General features: G+C 32.1%; 1 protein-coding gene across 1 annotated transcript; it reads right to left on the bottom strand.

The window, feature by feature from the left end:
* Window positions 1–315: 315 nt before the first annotated feature.
* Window positions 316–24,177, bottom strand: Nep1 (Neprilysin 1). The gene is made up of 13 exons (XM_966728.5): window positions 23,815–24,177; window positions 17,284–17,635; window positions 16,675–16,719; window positions 9,128–9,373; window positions 8,872–9,077; window positions 8,599–8,778; window positions 8,341–8,552; window positions 8,080–8,296; window positions 7,850–8,032; window positions 3,886–4,048; window positions 3,712–3,831; window positions 3,469–3,665; window positions 316–859 (listed from the first exon to the last, which is right to left on the bottom strand). Exons 2-13 carry the CDS (start codon window positions 17,600–17,602, stop codon window positions 587–589), a joined length of 2,361 nt encoding a protein of 786 aa, XP_971821.3. The 5' UTR covers window positions 17,603–17,635; window positions 23,815–24,177; the 3' UTR covers window positions 316–586.
* Window positions 24,178–25,071: the final 894 nt, after the last annotated feature.

Consider the following 25,071-nt stretch of genomic DNA (forward strand, 5'->3'; position numbering starts at 1 on the left):
AATTAGAGCTAGCCTTGAAAGCTTTAGCCAGATCATATGCTGTGTAAAACTTCAAAAGTGCCGCCGTAAATAAACGGCTAAAATATGGCCAAAGTTCTACAGGCACAGCTTGCTCTAATTGAGTATATTTTCGATCTCATGTTAGTGTCTTCAGTAGCAGTCAATTTTTGTTTATGTTAATATTAACCGCATTTTGATTATGTGTCGAATTAAATATCTACGGAAGATTTTTCGTAAAAAATGTGTGTTATTTTTAGATATACTAATTTTTTCGTTGGATTCTACCTACTTTCGGGTGAAGAAAATTCTTGTTAGTATCTTAAAAATTATATTTAATAATAAACAGTACACCCAGTAATAATGTGAAAATACATACTTTGTATATTAGTACAGACCATGTTTAGAATAGGAAAAGTAGGTTTATTACATGTAAAATTGCGTACAGTTTTATATAAAACAATAATATTTACATTGCACAAGTTAGGTGTGGGCCCCGCTACAAAGGCCCGGCGATAATATAGATGAAAGTGTTAAATTTTTGCAAATACAACGAGACACTTGACATAGAGCGCGTGAAAGTCCCATTTTACCAAACGCTACATTTATTAGTCGGGTTCATCGGCGATCCGAGCGGGCAATCGTAAGCTTTGGCGAAATCCCACGAGTTGGAGAGAGGACCCAACACCCGGATGGGTCCGGGCGAGTGCACGCTGGAGCGGACTTTGGTCAGTGCATCCTCTGGCCGCATAGACCCGCACCAGATCTGGGCGTAGTTGAGGAAAAACAGCTGGTCATGGGTTAGGTTCAAACCGGGCAAGTCCGGCTCTTCCCCGTGCTGGGACACCCATTTACGGTACGCCTATTGAACCCATTTATCATTAAATTCATTATACCAGCAGGTTTCCAGAAAATACTCGTAATATTTACAGTCTGAAAAACTCAATCTGTTGGCAACAGATTAAGTATTTTTGTTCGTAATTTGCAACACTGCAATCGGATTTGGTTTTCTTCGACATTAATTTAACGTATATACAACCCCACAAAATTATAGAATTGTTGTTAACACACTCTATTGTTGTCCTTGCAAAATTAAATTCAGTATTGACAACAGACACAGTATTTTTAGATCAGTCTGTCTAATAAATTTGATGAAATTTAGTAGATTAAAAAAGTATAGGGTCGCTAAAACGTATAGATACAGTTATATATTATAAAAACTATTCATCAAAGCTTATTGAATTTTGGTGAATACAACTAATAGGGCCCCTCCAGAACACTTGTTTTTAAACATTTCTTACCCCTGTTTTTAACAGCCTTTTTAAAAGTAGCATTTTTCAAAGATATTACTTTATTTACTGTTTACTCGTTTTTAAAGTATCTTTGCTAAATGTTCGCCTTTTTGCCGTTTTTCTACTGGCCTAATTGAGCACAAAAATGAATACGGTTCCGATTAAACAAATTCGGACAGGCGACAGGGTCCTTTGAGCGAAGCGAATTCACAGTCCTGACTTGTTTTATAAGGACTTTAAAAGAAAAACTGTATTTATTATTAAATTAGGATTATGCGACTTTACCCTGTTATAGTAGTTATGAAATATTCATGCACTTTAAAACATTAATAGCTAATCTAATTTATAGTTTAAATAAGAGATCTAATCATCATTAATAACTATTTTACATTTTTATTAACCTTCTGTAGTTTTGAAACCTACCTACTTTATTAAAAAAAAATTAACTAATTAAATTAAGCATTGGGAATGTTGTCTGTATCTGTTGTACATACCTAAGCTCTTTGCCGCCTGAACTTCGAACAAAAAATAAGTAAACTGTATTTAGCGGCGTTTTGGCGACTCTGCATAATCTGCTGCATAATATAAAGCAAATAAAATTTAAAGGACAAAATCAGCTGATTCAAGTCCCGCCACTAAAATAAGATATTTTTACTTCCTAATAATAAATCGCTTATTTTATACAGGCTGTTCAGTCTAATCCTCGCATTATGTGAAAATTGATACACAGGTATAATCCGTTAGAATCTGCTCAATGAAAATACAGATGAATAAATAATGATATTCACCTAGTCGCCTGTGAGTTTCTGATGTAAAGTCAGAAATGCCCCTCTATAGAAATAATTACGACAGGCATACAGACATCAAATATTACTTTTTCCTATTTATTAAGACTCCAATTCGAAAATAAGCTTCGACCATAAAATATTTTCTTGTACAGATCTTGTACAGAGTATATTTCAATTGTTTTTTAAGGGAATTTTTAAATGTAATTAACTGACAATTTGAGTAGAGCGGCACAATTTTTTTTTTACATGTAAATCATTTTCAAAGGTAACTTGATGAAAAACATTTTAATACACCTTGTATTTTCAAGATGCTGCCATTTTCGCTTAAACCTAAAGTAGCAATCAATTTTCTTATTTTAAATGAAAAGCTTAGTTTTCTCGAGTTATTTGAAGGGACTTCAGCCATTTTCGAAATTGTTGGGTTTTTTGAAAATTTTTATTCATTTTCAAACTGTAAATATTAATACATTAATAAATAAATAAATTAATTGATAAATTAGTTATTTAGCAATATTATGCCCTAATAATTGACTGGCTGTGGATAAATAACTATTATTGGGCTTAGGTTTGAAAAACTCCTTGTGGCAAGCTGTGGTTAATACATTTTTCAATAACAACAAAATGTTAATTTAACTTAAAAACTATTGAAGTTAAGTAATGTTGATCGATCTAGAATTCAATTTTCTACCATTTATAAATCATGGATGTTTAACTTTCTGCAAAGTCAACCCTAAAAATTTGGGGTTTGCTATTTTTTTTTCAAATTCAAAAATACCAAAAGAAAGATCTAAGCTTGCTTGTTAAATGACCATAAAAAATTTCAATATCTTTAAAAATTGCAGAGTTACCGACTTTTGAAGTAAAGGACGCAAATACAATTTTTTTTAAAATAATATAAATATATATTTCGAAAACATATACATTTAGATATACGAAAAACTGATAAAAACTCATTTGAAATAATTTGAGTAATTCAAACGCAGTGAAAAACATAGCCCCCCATTTAAAATAAGAAACTTCTGGTATAAGATTTATGGTCGGTTTACAGAAAGTAAATCAAAATTTAAGTCAGGATTAAACTAATTTAAATTAAGTTGTCATGTAGTTTGTATTTAGAAACATCAAATTGTTCGCAATATAATAGCATAAATAAGTATTTTCCTTAAAAGTAATTGAAAAAAATGCTGTATGATACACGTGAATAAAGAAATTTTATCTAGCAAAAATATTAAACTATTTATTCGTGAATAAAACTCATCTTTACTCACTTAGGCAATGAATAGCTATTATTCCAAATTTTTGACAAAGAATATAATACATTCTTCACATTTGATAGAGAACCGTTTAATAATAATCTTAGTTTGTAATTAAAAAAAATGTGAAAAAGTTACCCGGAATGACTGCTTCAGTCCGCCGTTGTCGGCGATGTTCTCGCCTTGGGTCATGCGCCCGTTGACGTAGAGCCCCACTTCATCAATTTTGTATCGCGAGTACTGGTCAATTATGCATTGGGTTCGCTCCCGGAAAGCCCGGATCGTCGCGTTATTCCACCATTGCATCATATTCCCATCCTTATCAAACTGCCGGCCTGCGGAAATTTTCTGAATAATAGACGACAAGCTGATGAAACTTACCTTTATCGTCGAAACCGTGCGTTATTTCGTGACCTATGACCACTCCAATTCCGCCGTAATTCAGAGATTTGGGAAAATGCTGACTGTAGAAGAGCGGTTGCAGGATCCCGGCGGGAAACACTAATGAAAAAAACCGAAAATAAAGGAATTTCACGCAAGGAAGAGCATTCTTACCGATATCGTTCTTGTTCGGGTTGTAGAAGGCGTTAACGACCGCCGGTTCCGTCGACCATTTGTCTTTATCGACTGGCTGTCTCAATTTTTGCAGATTCTGCTCGGCGTCGTATTTTAGAATGTTTAAAACGTTCGTAATGAACTCGGTTTTGGTAATATTCAACTAAAACAAATGCACTTGGTCTTTGATTCGCGTTATTCTGTAATTTGCTAATTACAGGAGTTACACATTATGAAACGAAATCTTGACCGTTTCAGATTTATTTTTTTATTATAATTAAGCACCGCCTGGACATATCATATGTTATTCCAAGTATTCGTTAGCAACGGGAGTTGCTACACTGGTAATTAATTTGTTAATGAATAAAAACGCAATTAACACAAACTGGAAAGGAAGTGTACAATAAAACAAGATACACAAGGGAGAGTTGAGATTTTTAAGTTAATCACGTCACCCTCAAAAACTAGATCTGCTAAAAAATTTGCCCAAATTGAAGCGTTTAAAGCAACCAGTTGAATTAAAAAAAAAACAGGCAAGAAAAGAATGATTCTATAAAGACGACAGTTTAGTATTTTTCCATTCATTGGTTTGAATTAGGTGGTTCATTGCGATACAATAATAAATCCTATTCTTATGAGGACAGTATACTGTCTGTTCCGTATAATACCCACATTAAAAACAAAGAAAGTTTTGATACTGATATTTACCAGAAAACTGGTGTACAGCCATAACTTGTGCCTCGTTGAATGAAAAGATTTTCAACATGACGACTCTTCTGGTAATACCGGAAGTCGCTATCAACTTTCTTATCTTAATAGAAAGATATGTTTTTTACTGTTTCGATTGGTTGAGTTATTTCATTTTCGAAATATTTAGAAGCGGTTTACAGAACATTTTAATTGCAATCAAATTTTAATTCGAGATTAATTTGACATTTGTTAATGCATTTTAAATGACAACTTAACTTGAATTAGTTTAATTCTGAAATTAAATCTTAATTTCGCTTTCTATAAACCGGTCCTAAGGATTTAAAAAAATGGATTATTTCAGAAATCGGTAATTCTATCATTTTTAGAGTCCGTTTACAGAAAGCAAAATTAAGATTTAATTCAGAATTAAACTAATTAGAATTAAGTTGCCATTTAAAATGCATTGACAAATGTCAAGTTAATCGCGATTAAAATTTAATTGCAATTTAAATTTTCTGTAAACCGGCTCTAAAGCTCTAAGGAACGGTTTATAGCAAGCATTGTTAAATTTTAATTTGTTGTTAAAAGTTAACAACGCGAATGGACTAATCACTTTATTCAAGTTGGTCACGTGATCAGTTAGTCACGCTTTTGATTGCGAATTAAATTAATGACGCTTTTATAATCCGGTTCTAAGGGCCGGTTTACAAAAAGCTTCATTAAAAGTTAACAACGCGAATGGACCAATCGAATTGGTTCAATTTGATCACGTGACCACTTAATCACGCTATTAATCGAAAACTAAAATAATGACGCTTGTATAAACCGAACTTTAGAGCCGGTTTACACAAGATTTTAATTGCAATTAAATTTTAATCGCAATTAACTTGACATTTGTCAATGCATTTTAAATGGCAACTTAATTCGAATTAGTTTAATTTTGAATAAAATCTTAATTTCCCTTTCTGTAAACCGGCCCTTAGAGTTTTAGATATTTTATTTGGACAATCAAAATAGGAAGCTTACATCTTTTCCTCAGTGTGTTCAAAAGTGAAAAAAAAGTTTACAAACCCCAACTTCTACAAGCTATAAATAATTGTTTTTAAATGAAATGTCGCAATTTTTTTTCATTTCATTTCAAGTGGAAGAATTTTTAATTCTTCGACGATTTGTGTTAGTATTAGTATTAGTATTGTATTAGTCTGTGATAATTTTCAAGTTATGCTGGTTTTCATTAACATTGCCGGAAATTCCTTACTAGCCACAAATATTTTTGCACAGTTTGCCAAAAAAATTTCTTATTGAATAAACGATAAGGTCTGTTAAGAATTTTGCTTTCCTATTCCTTTCCGTTAAAACAAAATGTCACATACACAGAAATCGGATCAGTTTATTATTACCTAAAATTCCGTAACAAAAATTATGTTTTGCAAAGGTCTTGGTCTTTCAGTATAACACTGAAACGTCATCAATACTGTCGACTCAGTTTCTCGAAACATAATAAAAATGGAGAATAGTGGGGGGGGGCTTAGTCCTGATTAGTCCTAATTAGTCCTGCTTAGTCCTGTTACGGTAATTTTGTGAATACGTTGGTTGTGGTACAGTGTCCTTAAGATCATCGTCCCTGAAATGTAAGTACATTTTGCCAATCTAGTCATTTCTTGTAAATAAACCGTTTTATACAAAACACCCACATGCCTTTTAATCCCATTCTGTGACATATGGTGGAGGCGCCGGGTCAGTTAGGATAAATAAATTCATTGACTTTTGGTTTGAGAAACTTTGATTTCTCACATATTTACATTTCCGAAGCAATCAGTTTATGGCTAATCAATTTCTCAATGTCAACAAAAAGTTCGTATAACTTTAAAACTGTTAAACATAGTATATTATAGAGATTATTAATACAGATCGATGCAGAATTAAATTCTCTACCAGTTAGTGCATTAAAAATAGTGCTCATTCATTCGAAAAATTTGAGTTAGGTATGGGTGTTTGAAGTTCTGCAAACTTAATCCTAAAAATTTTGGGTTTCCTATTTTTTTTAGAAATTTGAAACACCAAAAAACGAAGATCTAAACCTTCTCTTTCAAGTGAGCCGAAAAAGATTTTTATGATTTTTAAAAACGGCCGAGTTATTGGTTTTTAAAGTTAAAGATGCAAATATAAAAAATTTCAAGAAAATTTGAATATTTCGAAAACTACAAAATTTAGATATAAGGAAAACTGGTGAATTTACCCTTAAAATATCTCGAGTATTCAAAAAATGCAGTAAAAAAAGCTTTATATATACATAAGAAATTTGATAATGACCATAGAAAATGACTTCCTGTATAACCGGAAGTAACGCCATATTAAATGAAAATATTTTCATTGTTTAGAACTCAACGGATTATATTTGTATGTACATATTTTCAGATGACTCTCATTAATAAAATTCCTAATACTTGTAATGTGAGCTTTGGGCGGAACAACCTGTATACTTGATAGTAAATATAATACATTGTGCATACAAAATTAAGTAAATACCTACTGGCACTTACAGTCAGGTATTTACTCCCAAGAGCATGCTTTTACTGAATATTTTTACTCAAAGTAAACTTATATTTTATGTATATGTGCCAATGTTTTTTTTCAACTTACTCCAAATTAATGGTCTTACGATACGATATTTTCTAAGAAGGAAAAATAAGTTGAATTTTTTTAGAGCTTTAAAAAAACTGCCATTGTTTTGACAATATGTAATAATAAGGAGCAATAAGCTTCATTTTGATAACAGAGTATCAGTAGGTCTTCTCATTTAGTATGTTAAAAATTGGTTTCTTGTTATTGTTTGTGGAAGATTTATTATTTGTTGAAAAATTCAAATAAAATACATGGTAAAATATGCGGCTGGCTTGATTGGATGGCACGCATCAGTGAGCTTTATTTTTGTAATAAAACAACATATCGGTTTCTATTTTAACATTTAAAAAAAAGTAGAGACGCCCCTCTTTTTGCAGAGTTGTCTGTTGAAGATTTTTTGAAACATTCCCATAACACACACGGTAAAAGATACGACTGGATACGACTGGATCGATTGGATAGCACGCATTGCTGAAACATTGTGAATCAAGTGATAATTATTATTATTCATTGTTTTCTGAGCTTTTCAAAAATCTGCATTAAAAAAGTCAGGCGAAAATAATGAAAATTTCTTAACCGTTGAATTTGGCGCTCAAATTTGACTCCGCCTCTTCTACGCGGCGCACCGTGATTGGGCCTAGGTACTTACAGCAGCGTACTCCTTGACCAACTCCTGCTTGTTCGTGATTAATTGCGGATACCCAATCCTCTCATTCATAGCATCTGCCTTTTCCTTTGCCACGGCTCTCGTTTCGTCATCCATCCAATCATTCTCAGCCAAGAGCTCATTAAACGCCTCTCGGATCGTATGTATCATCGTAAGTGCAGTTTCCTGTAAGTAAGTAAGTCGATTCGGTTCAAATAAAGCAATTTTCGTACTTTGCTATCGTGATTGAAGTTATCCCTGATGAAAAGTGCTCCAACAGCCATTCCAAGTTTTTTATTAGTCCACTCGACGCATTGGGACCATCGGTGCCGCTCACTGAGCACTCCTTGGAGAATTTTTCGAAACTCGACGCGTTCCTTCTGATAATCGTCAATCATGTGAGGCGACAGGGACATAATGAGACGCCACAGGACATAATTGTGAATAACTCTGCAAAAGTGGATTGATTTTGGCTTCGAGGGAGTGAAAGTCACCTCTGGTTTGTCTCGGCGAGGATTTTTCCCATTTCGATGAAATAGGAAAGTCCGTAAGCAACGACGGGCTCTTGGTCGTCGATGTCAACGTCGAGGAAAGAACGGAGGTATTCCAGCCATTTGATTTGAGGGACGATTGTTTGTAATTCTTGTAAAGTTAGTTTTCGGTAAATGGCGGAAGTGTCATGGCGGTCAGCTTCCGGTAAGGACGCCTGAAACTTACTATAAACCGGAGCTGGGAGTAGTCACCGGACTCACATTTGCCAGTCTTCGTTCAAAATCGACCACTTCTTGTAGCTCTTCCTTGGCTGTAGTTTTATTGGCACCAAGGAGGACAGCAATGTTCGTCATATACTTGTGATAAGCAGTCATGTCTCCCTCACTGCTCGCCTTAAGATAGTAATCGCGACTGGGCAACGCCAACTGCATTTGGTCCATCTGGGGGGAAAAATTCGTCACTATGAAATCTCAATAGGGTTGAAATCGGGTCAGATAGGCCACCAGGTCTCCTACTTCTTACTTTGTGCGCACCTGGATGATGTTAACTGAGCTGTTCTTGTCGTCCGGGCCCACCCACTGCTCGATGAGCACCCCCTCGTTGTACACCCCTCTGATCTTCCCCAGAAGCACCTCGATGGAGAAGCTGGGCGGAGTCCAGTCTGGTTTGGTCACCGGCCAGCCCCCAAGCCCCTCCAGAACCTCCCGTAGTGGGGCGTCCCCAATTTTCCGAATCTGGACTGGACAACGAAATAGTAGTGGCCCCCGAGTGGAGGCGTGTGGCACTTACGAATATCCATGCACGTGTTGTAGAAGGTTTTGGCTTTGCGTGTCGCCTCGTTGTCTTCGAGGTTAATGGGCTCCTCGAGGACGCCTTTCAGGATCACTTGGAGCTGGTCTGCCATTACTTCGAACGTGCTGATTGAGCTGCGGTCTTCGGGGATCACGTGCTTCTTGTTCCACGTACCACAGGCGTATTGGAAAAAGTCCACGCAGGGGTCCGCCGTGTGGTCCATGGCCCCCAAAAGGGACGCCGCTGGCAAAAAATAATAGTAATCATAATACTAATGATAATCCATTAGGTGAAAAAAGATACACTCAATTTCTAGGGAATAAAATAAAAAATTACAATAAAGAATTGTGTACTCAACCTAAAAATTATACAATTATTCAACTGAACAATAAATTAACATATCTAGAAACTAAACTAATCTTATTCAGCTTTTTCTTATTATGAAGAGAATAAGTAATGTAGTAAAAAAAGTCAGGAATTTATAAAACTAAGGGCCGGTTTATAGAAGGCTTTGTTAAAATTTAATTCGTTGTTAAAAATTAACAACGCAAATGGACCAGTTACATTTGTTCAATTTGGTCACGTGATCACGCATCTAATTGCGAATTAAATAAGTGACACTTATATAAACCGGTCCTTAATATTATAGCTTGTATATAACGCCTACTTGATAGAAGGACTTTCTGATCGCTTTGTACATTAAAGTTACTGGAGCTTTACATAAAAGATTTGTTCTATACGGGGATAAAGAAAAAGTTAAGCTATTACGAGAATTAAATCTATGGACATGAAAGGGAATTTTGTTCATTAAATAGGAGCAATTAGTTTAATTATTAAGAATATTATAAAGGAATTTAAGGATGCAGAGTGAACGCCGCCGGCGGCGTTAAACAGTTAAACCGACTTAAAGTTGAACTGTACTGAATGAAGAAAATACCGTAATCTCTTGATGGCCTTAGCGACAACAAAAAATAAATTAAAAAAATGACCAAGTGTTTTAACAATTAAATTTTAACAATTTTGACAATTTTATTTTTCATGAATTTTTTGGATACAATTCAAGCTACTGTATTTTTTCACGTGATTTAAGCTTCAAGTTTTTTTTATAAAAAAATTAAAACTAATGAATTTTTTAATTCGTTACAAATATTTCATTAAAATGACTTAAATTGTAATAACTAGTCTATGAGATAAATAATTTCATTCAAGAGCAAGATATTTTGTAAAAAACATTGTGTTTACCGTTTTTTGGTGTAAATTGAAACATAGTTGTAGCCTCTAGGTGAGTACACACCTTCCGATAGAAAACAAAAGTTTTAAGAATTTACATTCTATGAAGGTTAGCCAAGTTTGATAAATGTGGTGCTGAATCAAACTAGCATCGTACTCTGATTTAGACCTTATTAACGCATTAAATATTAAAATTAGTATGTATATTCATTTCGGGTGAAATATTTACAATTTCTATAAATAAAATGTATAGCATCTTACAGGATGAAAGCATGAAAGTAAAATGTAATTTGTTTTCGAATAATACTTCTAAATTTTTATAACTAATTATTGTGGACAATGATGTACCTCCTAATTTGTAATTGTTAAGTTGTTTCTTTACTGTAATAAAATATGCCATGATATTTATCTTTATTCAGACTTAAACTATAGACTGATCCAGAAATACTGAGTTTGTTGGCAACAAATATGAAAGTATTTTTGCCATAATTTGCAACACTGAAACTGAATTTTTTAGAAATTGGGGGTGGACATTTTACCAATACATTAGTTAAAATGATTTGATTTCTCATAACTACTTTTATTTAATCTTCACAGCAATCTAGTCAATGTTCTCTAAAAGAAATCGTTTAAAATTGAAAAAAAAACATAGTATTTGCCATTTAAATTTTTTAAAGGGGTGGGTTTGTTACTTTAAATTAACAACATTAGCGCAAATACAAAGCGATCAAAAAGTTCTTCTATCAAGTAAGTTTAGAAATTAAGGACGTATGTCTGCGGAACTCAAGCCTAATGTCAAAGGAAAAATGGCAAAAAAATTAAGCAAATTAAATTATTGTTGAAATCCAGTTTTGCCCCATAGACATCATTAACAGGTCGTCTAGCGTTCGGGTATTATTTGTGTCACGAATTCACGGCATCTAACAATTTACGTTTGCTGTGATTTTAATTTAAATTTTGACAACAGGCTGAACTATACACGACACAGGACATACGTTTTCAAGTAAATGCCTACTTGATAGAAGGACTTTTTGATCTATTATATCTAAATCCGTTCATGGCAAAATATTTAAACGAGAGGGTTCAAGGTTAACAATTTGAAAACATCAATAATCATAAATCAATTTCGTGATTCTCGACAATAAATCAGTCAAAATTAAAAAAGTACATGATTGTATAGACAATAGACAATAGCTTAGCTAAGCTAGCTAAGCTTAACTTAGCATAGCTCTGGGCGCCAGAGGGATGCAGAAAAATACTTTAAAACCAAGATAAAATTTGGTCCCTTTTTAACCAAAATTGACCTGTTTCAGCATTTTTTCCAAACTTGGACGAGATTGTAGATTTCAAGGGGTGCAAATTTTAGTTGGGACACCCTGCATGGATAAGTATGATGTCAATAAAACAGTTAAAAGTTTAAAAAATACAAAAGAAAGTAGATTTCCAGTAATATAAAATGATCAATTTGGTCAAATGTTTTTTGAAGTCATTGTACATCAACTAAAAAAGTGATGGTAGACTAAAGAACGACGTTAGAATTTTTTTTTGGAAAAGATTAACTTTTCTTAAAACATGAAATGATTTCTTTATTAAACCAGTTTGGATACGAGTTTTTTACAAGTACAAATTCACTAATTTGTACTTGAGTACAAACACCCGGAATAGTTCATATACTTTTTTTCAATAAATAACAGGCAAGTATTCACTTGTACATATAAGACCAGATACGTTGTTTAAGAAACCTCAATCAACTTAAGAAAGTGCTTTGTAGAGTTCTGGAAAATTAGCCCTTTTAAAGTTGAAGCGAACTGCGAAAGCAGTTAATTTTCATATTAATAGTTGCATATGGGATAATTATGAATTCAAGAAAAAGTACCAAAGATAGAAGATAGTTGTCGGCCTCGACAATACAAGATCCAGAATAAAAATATTACTATATTGGGGAAAGTTTAAGAAGTTTATGTAATTGCTTAGTGAAGAGAAGTGAAAAGTAGTGAAAATCTGTCTTTTAGACTATCGTATAAATGTTAAAGTTTCCGATTATAAGGACTATGTTGTCAAGAGATTATCTAAGTATCTAAGATTACTGAATAAACCGGTAAATTGTTCATAATCGCTGTAGGACGTACATAGATGGACGAAACAAAGTGTAAATAAACAAAAAAAAAACAATGAATGGTTGAGATATACCTTAACACCAATTAAGTCTATGAACAGAAGAGCAGTAATTAATGATTCATTGATCTGCTTTGAAATTGAACCTCCTTTTGAAACGTTTACGAATCGACAAAACGTGAAATTCGTTTTGGCCATTTAACGCTGTAAGTTTTGTAAAAGCGGTTTTTTACTGTAATTAGATTTCTACAATTGAGGTCGGACGGAAATGAGCTTCGTCAGAAATAATTGTCGCGTTATCTATCAGTTGTTAGATTGATAAAAATTCTATTTCTGTCCATTAGCGTTTCCGTAACCGACACTAAATAGTTTCGATGCGGTAGAATTTCTCGTTAGCGCAAACGCAAATGACATTGCCGCAAATGTAATTCTATTATCCGATTTTACGGGTAGGAAATTAAATTCTGTCGATTTAAATTAGACGAAGCGGGGAAAAATCCACGATTTTTATATCGCCACGGGAAATTTTATCCTACCCCTCGACGTAAGAAATTTATTTAATTTCGTGTGTAGGAAGTCACGCAAAACATGCGACGTCGTAGGTAGGTATGCGAAAGAACTCGATGGGATTTCGTCAGGGTTTGTTAATCAAGGGTTAATTAGTGGGATTAGACTAATTGGGGACGAGGTTGAGGGCCGGCGGCATCACCAGGCAAAAAACTTTACCAATTTAGCGCCGGCAAGCAGATGAAAAAAGTAAATTGGAACGCGGAATCATCATTCTCAGGGGTGCAAACCTTACGACAGGAACAATATTGTCATATCTGCACAAAATGGAGTTCTCTTGATTAAAGATGAAACTTCGGATAAGAAGTTCCGGGAGGGTCAAAGCGAGTTGCGGCTGGGACGGCAATTGTGCGGTTTGTGGGTTAGAAGTGGACAAAGGAGGGAATTCTAAAGGGTTCGAAAATAAACGAGAGAAATATTCTTTGAGTATGTTTCAGTTTCAGTAATTTATTTGACATTTAAAATTATCGTGGGTTAATTAAACACTGATTTGAGTGCTCAAAGAATAACATTGTCTACAACAAATTTAATTTTTTTCCTGTAAGTTTGGCTATGGTGACAACCACTAGAAAGTGTCAATAACGAAAAGTACAGTTTATATTTTTTAATGTTGGTTACTTTGTATTTTAAAAATTCTCTTTATAAACCAATTTTGCAATATAGTAATCGGTTCAAGAAGTTGAAGAATTTGAACAACTAGAAGAATTTTGTATAAAGTTGGCAATATCAAGCAAATAAATCGTACGAGTGTTCAAAAATTGACGCACCAATTCAATGGTATGTTACACTGTTAAGAAGCAAGTGCTGATTACGGGAAAAACCAAAGTCATATTTTAAAAAAATCTGTAGTTATTGTACACACTTATTTTTTTAACTTCTTCAGGTTTATATAGTTTTTAATGTTTTCATGTTTCACAGTAATCTAACAGTTGCCTAACACAATAATAAATTATTATTTTTGAATTATCTATCAGTTCTTAGCAGTTTTTTGAACTAAAAAAAAATTATCAAAAATCAAAATTTCTAGATGTGCCAACACTGGGTATAATTTCCTAGGATACCGTTTCAAAAATAATTTTGTACTTTTATTGTTGATCAAATTCTATTGCGATCACGATTGTTAAACAATGTTGCCATAAATTCCATGTACAGAGTGTAAAATCACTTCACTAGTTCAAATTTGAGGTGTTACTTTCAAAAGTGATAGTTGTACTGATTACCACCAACAATTTTGATATAAATGCTCAATGAAAAAAGCAATTTTTTTTGTTCATTTTGTTCATTTTGACCTCGACGTCGAAGCAAATACTCACTTAATATGCTTATACTTTTAGTAAATGGTTATACTTTTAGTAAAAGCTTATACTTACATTTTAGAGCATTTACTTGCAAAAAGCATTTACTCAATTTTATTCATACGGCCCTTTATGTCAATTTATGTATGAAAATAGCGTCACGCATACACCCACAGAAAAATATATAACTTCAGAACTGTTCAAGATAACTTAACAAACTTTTTTTCCATAGCGCATATTTTGTAATGAGGGCGAACTTGGAGTCGATATTCCATGGCCTACTACGATTATCTGGAAATGACAAATGACAAACGGCAATAACTCGACTTTTTCACATGCAACACCCTTTATTTTATTGCATCATCGCATCGCATTTTTTGAGCTTTTTATGGATATAGGGTTTGTGGGGTCTACTTTGTAAAAAACTTTTGCAAAATAAAAAATATTGCTGTTTTTTCCGGAAAAAAAGAATCGAGAATTGTCGTAAAATTGAATACTTCCATACCATTCTGAAAAGAATATTTTTCAACAAATGGTAAATTGTAATAGAAAGAGGAATAGATTGCAAAGGAAATAATTTTAGTATAGGGGTTGTCTTCAATGTAAAACTTTTGAGAAAAGGCTACTTATTAAAAATGCTTAAATAGGTCACATTGTGTTCCACAGTAACAGGATCACGGAAACCTTCCATTCAACTGAATGCATGCCAGAGTTTGGAGTTTATTTACTAGAATACTAGCAACTTGTATGGAACATGATGGTAACCTATTTGAACTTCTTTCATAAGTAGCTTCTTCTCAAAATATTTACATCGCTTTCTGTTTCTCATACTTTCCTGTTTTTGTAAAAACTACTAAAATTGTTTTCTTTGTGATGTAGGTAGGTACTTCTGTTTCTATTACAATCTCATTTTATTTAAGATTAAATTATACTCAGAACGTCCGAAGAGAGTTGTTCTAGCAAACGCGTGAAAATTTGAAATTGGATTTTTAAGAAAAGTGATAAACAAAATACAAAATTGCATGAAAAAAACATGCAAACTTAGCAACAATATACATAAATTTGAAAAAAATTATAGTGGCATTTAAAAATAAAATGAAAAAAACTTTTTTTAAAACAATTTTAATTCAATTTTTTGATTTATTTTTATGGGTGTTGTATATGACTTACTTGTAATACCATTTTTTTCCATGCCATTTGAACTTTAGGTTTTTCCATAAAAGCATTAAAATTATTACGATGCTTACCCCGTTATAACTTACTTATATAATATTTAAATCGAGATCAGAACTGGTCTGTGTGATAATGATAATCAGTTAACCTAGGAACAACATCCAATTCTAAAAAAATGATTTTGTTTATTATTTTTCTTAAAAATTCAGTTTCAAATTAGTGCATTCTCACGACCGCGTGGACGCGGTATAGTTCAATTTGTTTCAGAATGTTGTGGAATAGGAGTGTTAAATTTGACGACAGCGGCCTATTCGATTCATTTTTTTTATACAAAAACATTAATATTGTTAATTTTTCAAAAATGTAACATAAATGGGAGTTTTTCATGAAAAAAAAAACAGAACTTATTTGTGTATTTTATTTTGGAACATCCCGTATTGTATTATTGTCGGATCTATCTTTCAAAATAAGTTGATAGCTTGAGTCATCTTGTACCTAAGCATTTCTTAACAATATACCACTGAGTTGGTGTGCCAATTTTTGGCCTGTATTTATTTATTCTTACTTCAATTTGCTTGTTAAGGGCGATATACTACAACTAAATTATATTAGTTTAATCTTAAAATGTACTCATTACTCAAAGTGAACGTAGTAAAATGTTTATTTGTGAGAAATCACATTGTACGACAAACCAAATATCATATTTTCACAATCGTAATTTCTGATTCACATTTTATTATATTCGTTTGTAAATCTGTTATTGGAATAATAATTGCTCCAATTCGCTCAAATAGCCCCAATTTATGATAAAGCTGTCTTCGAGATGCTCTCGACTGAAGAGTTTTTGAGAGCTTCTTCGTTATTTGGACTATTTATAGAATTTTTTACCTGATTTATGATATTTATAGCCGAATCAATTTACCTTAAGTTGTCGGTTCAATGAAACTTGTCCGAATATAGGACTATACTCACCCAAACGACTTATTAATATCAGGTTTTTATAATAGTAGCTTCAGCAATTACATTATTCAGGGTTGGAGTGAAGAGGAAATTAAAGGAAATCGATACATGACTATCGAATAACAATTAAATATTGAAACTGCCGATATGAGAACGAAAAAATTAATAACGGGAATAACTGTTTATATTTAGAGACTTTCTTACCTGTCCTCACGCATTCCTCCGTAAGACAAACGCTACTTCTGCTATCTGTAAAAAACGAAATGATTAATTGGGGCCATGGCTATCACAAAAAATCTCCCTGAAGCTGAGACAATTGCAAAACGTCCGTCTGGTTGTCAGTGTCGAAATCTTGTTGAATTATTACCGCTCGAATTTCGGTACTGCCATATAAAGAGGCTTTATAGTTGTAGAGAAAATTCGAGATGTTCTAGGGAATAATAAAACGTAGACTCGACTACGGATGTCGAAAGAATACTCCTCGGGGGACCTGACACGGTTTTATTATCACGGAATAGAATTGCAAGTTTGAAGCATATTTTCAAAAGAAATGTTACGCTTTCCACGTTGTGAAAAGATGGCATTTCGCAGTGATAACCGACTAATTTTAGGCGAATGATTGAAATTACAGTCAACAAGATGCGAAGTAAATAAACTCGCCGCTTGCTGAATAATCGATTGCCATTATGCAAACTCGTGTACTACACTTTAACGAAATTACGTTAACGGCTTCCATTTGCCCGGCATACGTGTTTTAAAGGCACCGAAGTGTTTCCATTTCGAAATGTCAATTAAATATAGAGCCCTACATACCGATACATTGGTGGTTTCGAGTGCTGAACACCATGAAGAGTAAGACTAGAGAGAAAATGATGAGTGCGAAAACGGCCGCAACAAGGCATTTGTCTTTGGCTTGTTTATTCCGGGGAACCACCATGGTTTTGGTTCCGGCTCCGGAGACTTGGACGACAGTCGTCACGGCGGTGGAGCCGAGGAGCGACTCTTCAGGAACGCTTTTTTGCTTTAGGTAGCCGTTGTTCGCTTCCGAACATTTCCACGCTTTATTGTCTATCACAGACACTTCACTCATTTGGATTGGTCCATTACAGTCAGTGGGGGGTGACTTATTCATCGGGGGACGGGGGTTAAGTCATGGGGGCCGAAGCTGCAAAAATATTTTACATAATAGATACACAAAAAATAAAATTAAATAATTAAAAATTATCAACAGTTGACAATATTTGCTATCCATTTCAGTCCCTTCTGTCGAACATCGAAATAATTTTTCTCTTATATTAGCTGTTTCAAAACTATTAAAACGCCAACGTCGCATTTTACCGATTTTTTTTAATAAAACCGATAAAATTGTAAAATGGTTATTAATGATTAGATCTCTCATTGAAAGTACGGATTGTTTATAAAAGAGTGTAGAGGAGCTCAGGTGGTTCTGGAATTGGAATTTGTTCCTTTTAATTCTTTTATTTCTATGAAATTTCTGAAAAGTACCAATTTTTATCTATCCAAATAACCAATAAAACCAATTTTTTCATAAACTAACATTTTTCGTTGTTTGTTGAAAGAAGTGGTTAAATACCTACTACGATCTTCCATTCATTTATGGACAGATTGTATAAATTACATTATCTATTACTTTTTTGAAGTGCATGAATAATTTATAACAGCTGATTTTGAAAGAAAATGCGAGGTTGGCGCTTTTATAGTTTTGAAACAGTTAATAGATATTAATAATGTTGTTGCTTATTCTATAGGTACCAGTATAAGTAGTACACCTTTATTCTACAAGTGGTTACTACTTGATTTAGATATTTTTTTATCTTACTAATAAAATAAAGTGGCCATTTGGTGATTTTTCATTTTATTGTTGCAAAACTTTAACAAAAATTTCTCACTGTACCTATAAGAGAAAATGTTGTTTTATACACGTCAAGAAAAGTTGGCATTATCTGCTCGTGATTCCTTTCTGAAACTCGTGCTCCGCACTCCTTTCAGAATCACATCACTCGCAGATAACGAACAACTTTTCTTTACTTATATAATAAACTATTAGATGTTTCAAAGCTATAAAAACGCCAACGTTGCATTTTCTCTCAAAATTAGCTGTTATAAATTATTTATACGCTTCAAAAAAATTATTGTTAATGTAATTTATAGTTTCAATGAGAGATCTAATAATTAATAACTATTTTACAATTTTATCAATAATATTTAAAAAAATAATTCGGTAAATTACGACGTTGGCGTTTTTATAGATTTGAAACACAAAATACTATTATTTCTCCACACTGTCAAAATTTCCGTTTTTCTTCTGTGTAAAGAATGTTTTGAAAACTGTAAGGCATTTCTTAATACGACACGTCAGTTTATTTTTAATAGATTTAGAGCAATTTTAAGCCTTTTTCAGTCTAATTCAAAGAATAAAAAGTTGTATTTAACTCGTTTTCGTGTAAATCAGTTCATTTATTTTATTTCGTAGATGATAAACCACACGTGAAATAAAACGTCCGATTTAAACTCAAACTCGTTAAATAAATAACTATAATAACAACAATTACCTAATAACGAGAATTTATTGTAATTTTTACAAGATAAAAAAAGACAATAGAAATGAACGAATCAGTTGTAGCTATATTCGGCATGTACTCGTATGTGTCTAAAAATTTTAACTAGAGTTACTCATAGTCGAGTTTAATTTTGACTGCCAATTTTTTTTTATGGTTATATCCAACTATGTTTTTGATATGCTAAATCAGAATTGATGAAATCAGTTTATATCGGACATATTTTGAGAAATTTGTTTTTGAAATTTTGAAAATGTTTTTTTCTTGGCTTTATATTCCTCTTCTGTATAAGAAAAAAAATAAAAAGGAGCGATTTACATTTGTTGTTTTATGGAGAATCCAGACGTGAAATCCATTTCATTTTATCAGATTTTCATTCCCGTATAATGAACATTTTTCAAATTACATATTTCCTTGGAATTCTAATAAGTGCTCTTCATCTCCGAGGAAAAATCAAACCACGTAATTTATATTAGTGTTAGGAGCTCAGATTTGTTTTGGAATATAAATATTTAAATTGAAAATTTGTTTTGGTAAATGAAAAACTGTTTTTTTCGTATACCTGATGACAAATAGATAATTCTGCGATGGAATTTACGCAGTACTAGAACTAGGTACGCGTCAGTTCGGTACTGTTAACTGATAAAAGTGAAATATATTATTGGTGTTTTTATTATTAGCCCAAGTAAATGGAAATATTTTTGTAAAGTGTTGCTGAAGAATAAAATTATTTACGCAAAAAAAGCGATGAAAGAAACTGGACTCCTATTTAAATGAATCAATAGGCAACACTTACTTCTAGCATTTTTCCTAAAAAGAAAATTATAATTTTTTTAATAAAAATGCTTAGGAACAGTCAAGAAAATCATTTTCAGATAAAGCGCGAATTCCTTCAGTGAAAATTTAAATGGTTTTTATTTTTTGACACTCAAAATTTCCGGTTTTTCTCCTGTTTTGACAAGTTTTGCTAGCTGTTTGACATTTTGCAGTACAAAACGTCGTATTATTTTTAACAGATTTAAAGCAATTTTAAGCCTTGTTGAGTCAAATTCGAAGAATAAAATGTTATATTCAACCCGTTTTCGTGTAAATCGGTTTATTTATTTCACTCGTGGATGATAAGATAAACCACTCGGCAATTATGGCAATTATTACGGCAAGTTTAATTTAACAAAAAATATGTCAAAGGGTTCAAAGAAATTAAATTAAAAAAATTGTGTTAACGATTTTTGTGACTGACTGAAGTATAATGAAAACGAAACGAGAAAACGAATGGTCAGTTATATTACTATTCAACACTTTCTTTAAGCTTGGTATTGATTTTTTAGCCAATAATTATAAACTTGGTTGATAATAAAAAAATAATTGCATAAAAACGTTCTTAAAATATGCACATATTAAGGTGGCATTGTGCATTTTTATAAATATTTAAAAGAGCCGAACAGTCGACCGAAACAGAAATGTGCAAATTATAAATTTCTAAACCCAAAACCAACAAAAGAAATAATTTAATTAGAAGACACATTTTTCTTAATAACTCATTTAGGATGACTTCACTTGCACAACCTATAAAAAACGTAGTAGGTGTAATCCAAATAAAAAATTGAAAAAAAGTGAGTTGAAATTACGGAGACCTAAATAGGATGCGAATCGAGATACAAAATTACTCAATTTTCTGTACCTCAAAAATGTAATGAGAACGCTTCAAGCATTAAACTGTCAAGACTCAATTGGTTTAAAAGTTAATTTAAATTCTTCAAGTTCACTAATTGTTTGGAAAAAAGGCAGAAACGTTGGGCATCAAATTCTTAAGAAGGTGAGAAAAATTGACACTAAATTTTACACGAAAAATACGAGAAGAAAATATAAAAAAACTAAAATTGCGTTCGGTCCTATATTTCTCAAAAACATATGAGAAAAAATTAAACTTCTCCATTAGAAGCGCTAATGAAACTAAAAACACGCGGGCACGGTTTACTTGTACATAGCCGAAGTTACGGACATCACTGAAAACAATATTTATGCAGTTACCGTCACGATCAAAAGGAATGACACCGCTAAAACCGTATCCACAAATCATTTCGATATGTTATAATTAATGTATACATTTGGCTAATTTATACAAGCTGTCTGGAGAGTTTGTAAAGTAACTGGTTTGTTTAAATTTTGACCTAAAAGATTTTAGTCAGGCTTTTACTATCCGACCCGGTTGGTAGGCGTGTCATTCTTTTTGATCGTGACTGTACGCCAGCCTCAGTTAAATTCTAAATTTTTCTAAATTGGCTGTGTTGCCAACTCAGTTTTACAAATTAATACAATCACAGTCTAGTTTTATTGTGTTAACAGTAGTAACCGGTAATGGTTTAATTTAGGAACAATATCCAATTTTGTTTATTTTTTTTAATAGAATTAAAAAATTCCTTTTCGAACATTCATTTGAAGAGTTTCCTGTTCCTAGTATAGGTAGTTCAACTTCTCCTAAAAGCACGGTACTTTTGGGCTTTTCAAGAATGAATAAAAAGTAAAAATAAAAAAAAATTGAATAAAATTCACATAAATTTAAAACATAAAACGGTCACATTCACCATGTATATAGTTAGAATTTTTACAATAAATTTATTTGTGTTTACTCCAAAATATCGGCCAAAAAAACTGAGAAAACCTTTCAGACCGAGTTTGCTAAAAGTATTTTTTACTAGGTATATCGCAAAACAATCGCACAGAAATCAGAGATTTGAATTTTTTCACAATTTTTCTACTCTTCCTTATAATTAATATTAATTAATCGAAATTTAATGATTTCTAGTATCAATTTAAACTATGCTTACTTAAATAATGTTTCAGGCAAACATTTTTAGTACAATTGTTTTTAGTTATAATTATTAATTAGGAATATTCGAATTTTACTTTTTACTTAATCTTTTGTATCTACTGACATTGTGTTACGATATTTTTACACAAAACAACATTTGAGCATGGCTCCTTATTATTTTTGTAGCGATTGAATTATAATTAAGTAATTAATTTGATTTAGGTATAAGGAATTTCAGAAAAATTCTGAAAAAATTCATATGCATAAAGAAAAATATAAAGTATTTGATAGCAAACGCAAAATTTTGCTGAGTGATTTTAAAAGTCCCGAACCATTTCATGAGTAGTGATAAAGGATATAGTGTCGCTAAAAAGTATGGATACAGTTTAACAGGAACCTTGAAAGGGAAACAGTTAAATGTTTTTAAATTCTATCATCTGAGAGCTTTTTCAAATTTTAATTGTCATTTTTTTTGAAAATACAAGGCTTAGTTGATTTTTAATGGCACGAAGGGTCAAATTTAATAATTTTTAACAGAGCATATTTTTCTGAATTCAGTGATGTAACATATAATATCCACCTTTACTTTTATTAAAAGGTAAAAAAATTCAAAAATTTTCTGGAATAGTAGAACTAAATTAGCTTCGAAAATACTGTTATTAGCTGTTATAGTTATCTGTCACTTGTATATTAGTCAAAAATTGTATTTGGGTGTAATAATTAGTTTAATAACGGTATGTTTAAGTAAAATTGAACGAAAAGAATTCTCATGTTGGTTTATCATGAAGACAGAAAGCCAAAAAGTTAGTGGAAATTGAACTTCTTTTGTAGCATAAAAATCCAGTATTTTGTGATTAAATTTTTTTAATTAAAACGTGTTCTTTTTCAGTTAAAAGTGTTATTTTAACAATTATTTTTAACTTTTACTTATTTTTTGATCAATGTTTAAACGGCAAAGAGCTAAGGATAGATAAAGACAACATTTCCAAGGCTAACAAAATTTTACATTTTTCAAAATTTTCGAAATTTTTTTTAGTTTCGATTAAATTAAGGTATGCGTGTGTTATACCACAGAACTCAGAAAAAATGCTCTTCTCAAAAAGATTAAATTTGACCCTTGTTGCTATTTAAAAATATCAATTTAGCTTTATGTGTCTGAAGAACAAATGGAAATAGAAATTTAATAAACATCTAAAACGATAGAATTTATATACTCTTAAGCATACACCAAATTTCAATGAATTTTGATGAATAGTTTTTATAATATTTAACTGTATCCATACTTTTTAGCGACCTTGTATAATTGAGTTAAAAGTTCCTATAGGAGAAATTTGTTTGAGTCTTATTTTACAAGATATAGCTCTTCAAAGTAAATTTTTAGATCAAATGTTTGGCACCTCAGATCAATTTTTTTAATTAGTTAGCAGAAACTATAAATCTTACAATATTAAACAGGTAAATTAAAAACAAATCACCAATGGTGATATTTATAATATTTAATATTTAAGAATCTTGCAAATACGACAATAAATTAAATTTGACATCATTGGAAACAAATGAGAAACAATTAAAAAAATGCAAAAGAAAACAAATAAAGAAATATATTAAAACTTAAAAACTCAAGTGGCTTGGAAAAAAATTACTATCATTTTTAAGCTTTACTGAACGTCTCTTGTCACTCTAATCAGAGTTGATCCGACACTTTTGAATCACCCTATAAACAAAGTATACTTTTAAAGGACTTAGAAATATAAAATAATATATTGTTTCTACGATTATAATAACAATCGTGTCTCTGGATTTATTCTACGATTAAATTTAACTTTCATTAGTAAAACCGGGCCTCAATAGAATTTTAAATTAAAAAAAAAATTAAATAATTGCCGTTAGATTTTCTGAATGAATGTTTTAATTAAATTTTTAATACAAATTGTATTTCATATGCAGACTTACCTACGTATAGGGCGACTGACAGCAAGTCATTTTTTGCTCATCAAAACTCAAATTTGATTAAACTGAATTATTTTTGAAAATGAAAAAATTCCGAGACACGTGTCCCGAACCGTCGACCACCAACACAAACAAAGTCGAATTTTCTTCCCCAAGCGGGTTATGTCTTTTCGGCCCTCTTTGTCCCCAAATTTCCCCGTTTCACCATCAATAAAAGAGCTAAAAAGCAGTCGGAAAATCTATACCCCACGGCAGCAAATCATCGAGTGTGAAGCACGACCGCCGCGTCTTTATCGATTTAGTTTCGCCAAGAGCACCTAAACTGCGTCAGGTGAATTCTGGCACTGATACTAGCTTGGACCGTTCGTTTAGCTCGCGTTTCGAACTTGCAAACCACCTGTCATTCGGCAAAACACGCCACCATTGCGATAAAGGACGAAGCCGAAAGCTTCCACGGAGCTTTCAAGGAAGAGAGTCCTGGTGACGTCACCGATTGCCTTTCTAATCGGAAATATTTATGTCCATTGGGCGCTGGACGATCGATTTGTCTTCGGTTTTTTAAAAATTTATACTGGGGTGACTCGAAAGTATCGATGCGAGGCTCAACAGGATCATTGGTTTTGTTCGAATTGGAGCTTTATTAAAATTTATGAGCTTGCAAAGTCGCAAGAATTGACACGAAAGGAGAACGAGGTTCGGACTTTTTACTGTTTGCAGCAGTTTGTGATATATTGGTTGTTTTATGATTGTCAATATTAGCGATTCTCTGTAATAAACGTAAAATTATGAATATTGCGGTCATTTAAACAATTAAACACGAATTTTATTATTATTACATGTGGACATACCAACAGTTTTTAAATATTTATTATTGCCAAACTGTCAATAGAATTTTTTATTAAATAAATATTTATGAATAAATACTATTAATATTCATTTAATAAAATAATTTACAGTTTTATGAATTCAAAAGTTTTTAAATTTCATGTTTTTAAATAGAGAGAAGCCATTAGAAATGAAATAGTAATACAACATTACATGCATTCACATTACACCTGCTGACACGGTATGACCTAATTGTGAACTGTAAGCAAAAACCTTTTTCTTCCGGCCCTTGTATTGCTCGTTTAGAAATAAGTGACATGGTTAATTGTTAATTATTTATCTATACTTTATTTTGATTAGTATACATAAAATTTATACTATTCATAATAATCAGGTTAACAATACCGATACACTATATTAGAAACTACCGAAAAA

Source organism: Tribolium castaneum, chromosome 2 (genome assembly GCF_031307605.1).
Source record: "Tribolium castaneum strain GA2 chromosome 2, icTriCast1.1, whole genome shotgun sequence".
NCBI lineage: Eukaryota > Metazoa > Arthropoda > Insecta > Coleoptera > Tenebrionidae > Tribolium > Tribolium castaneum.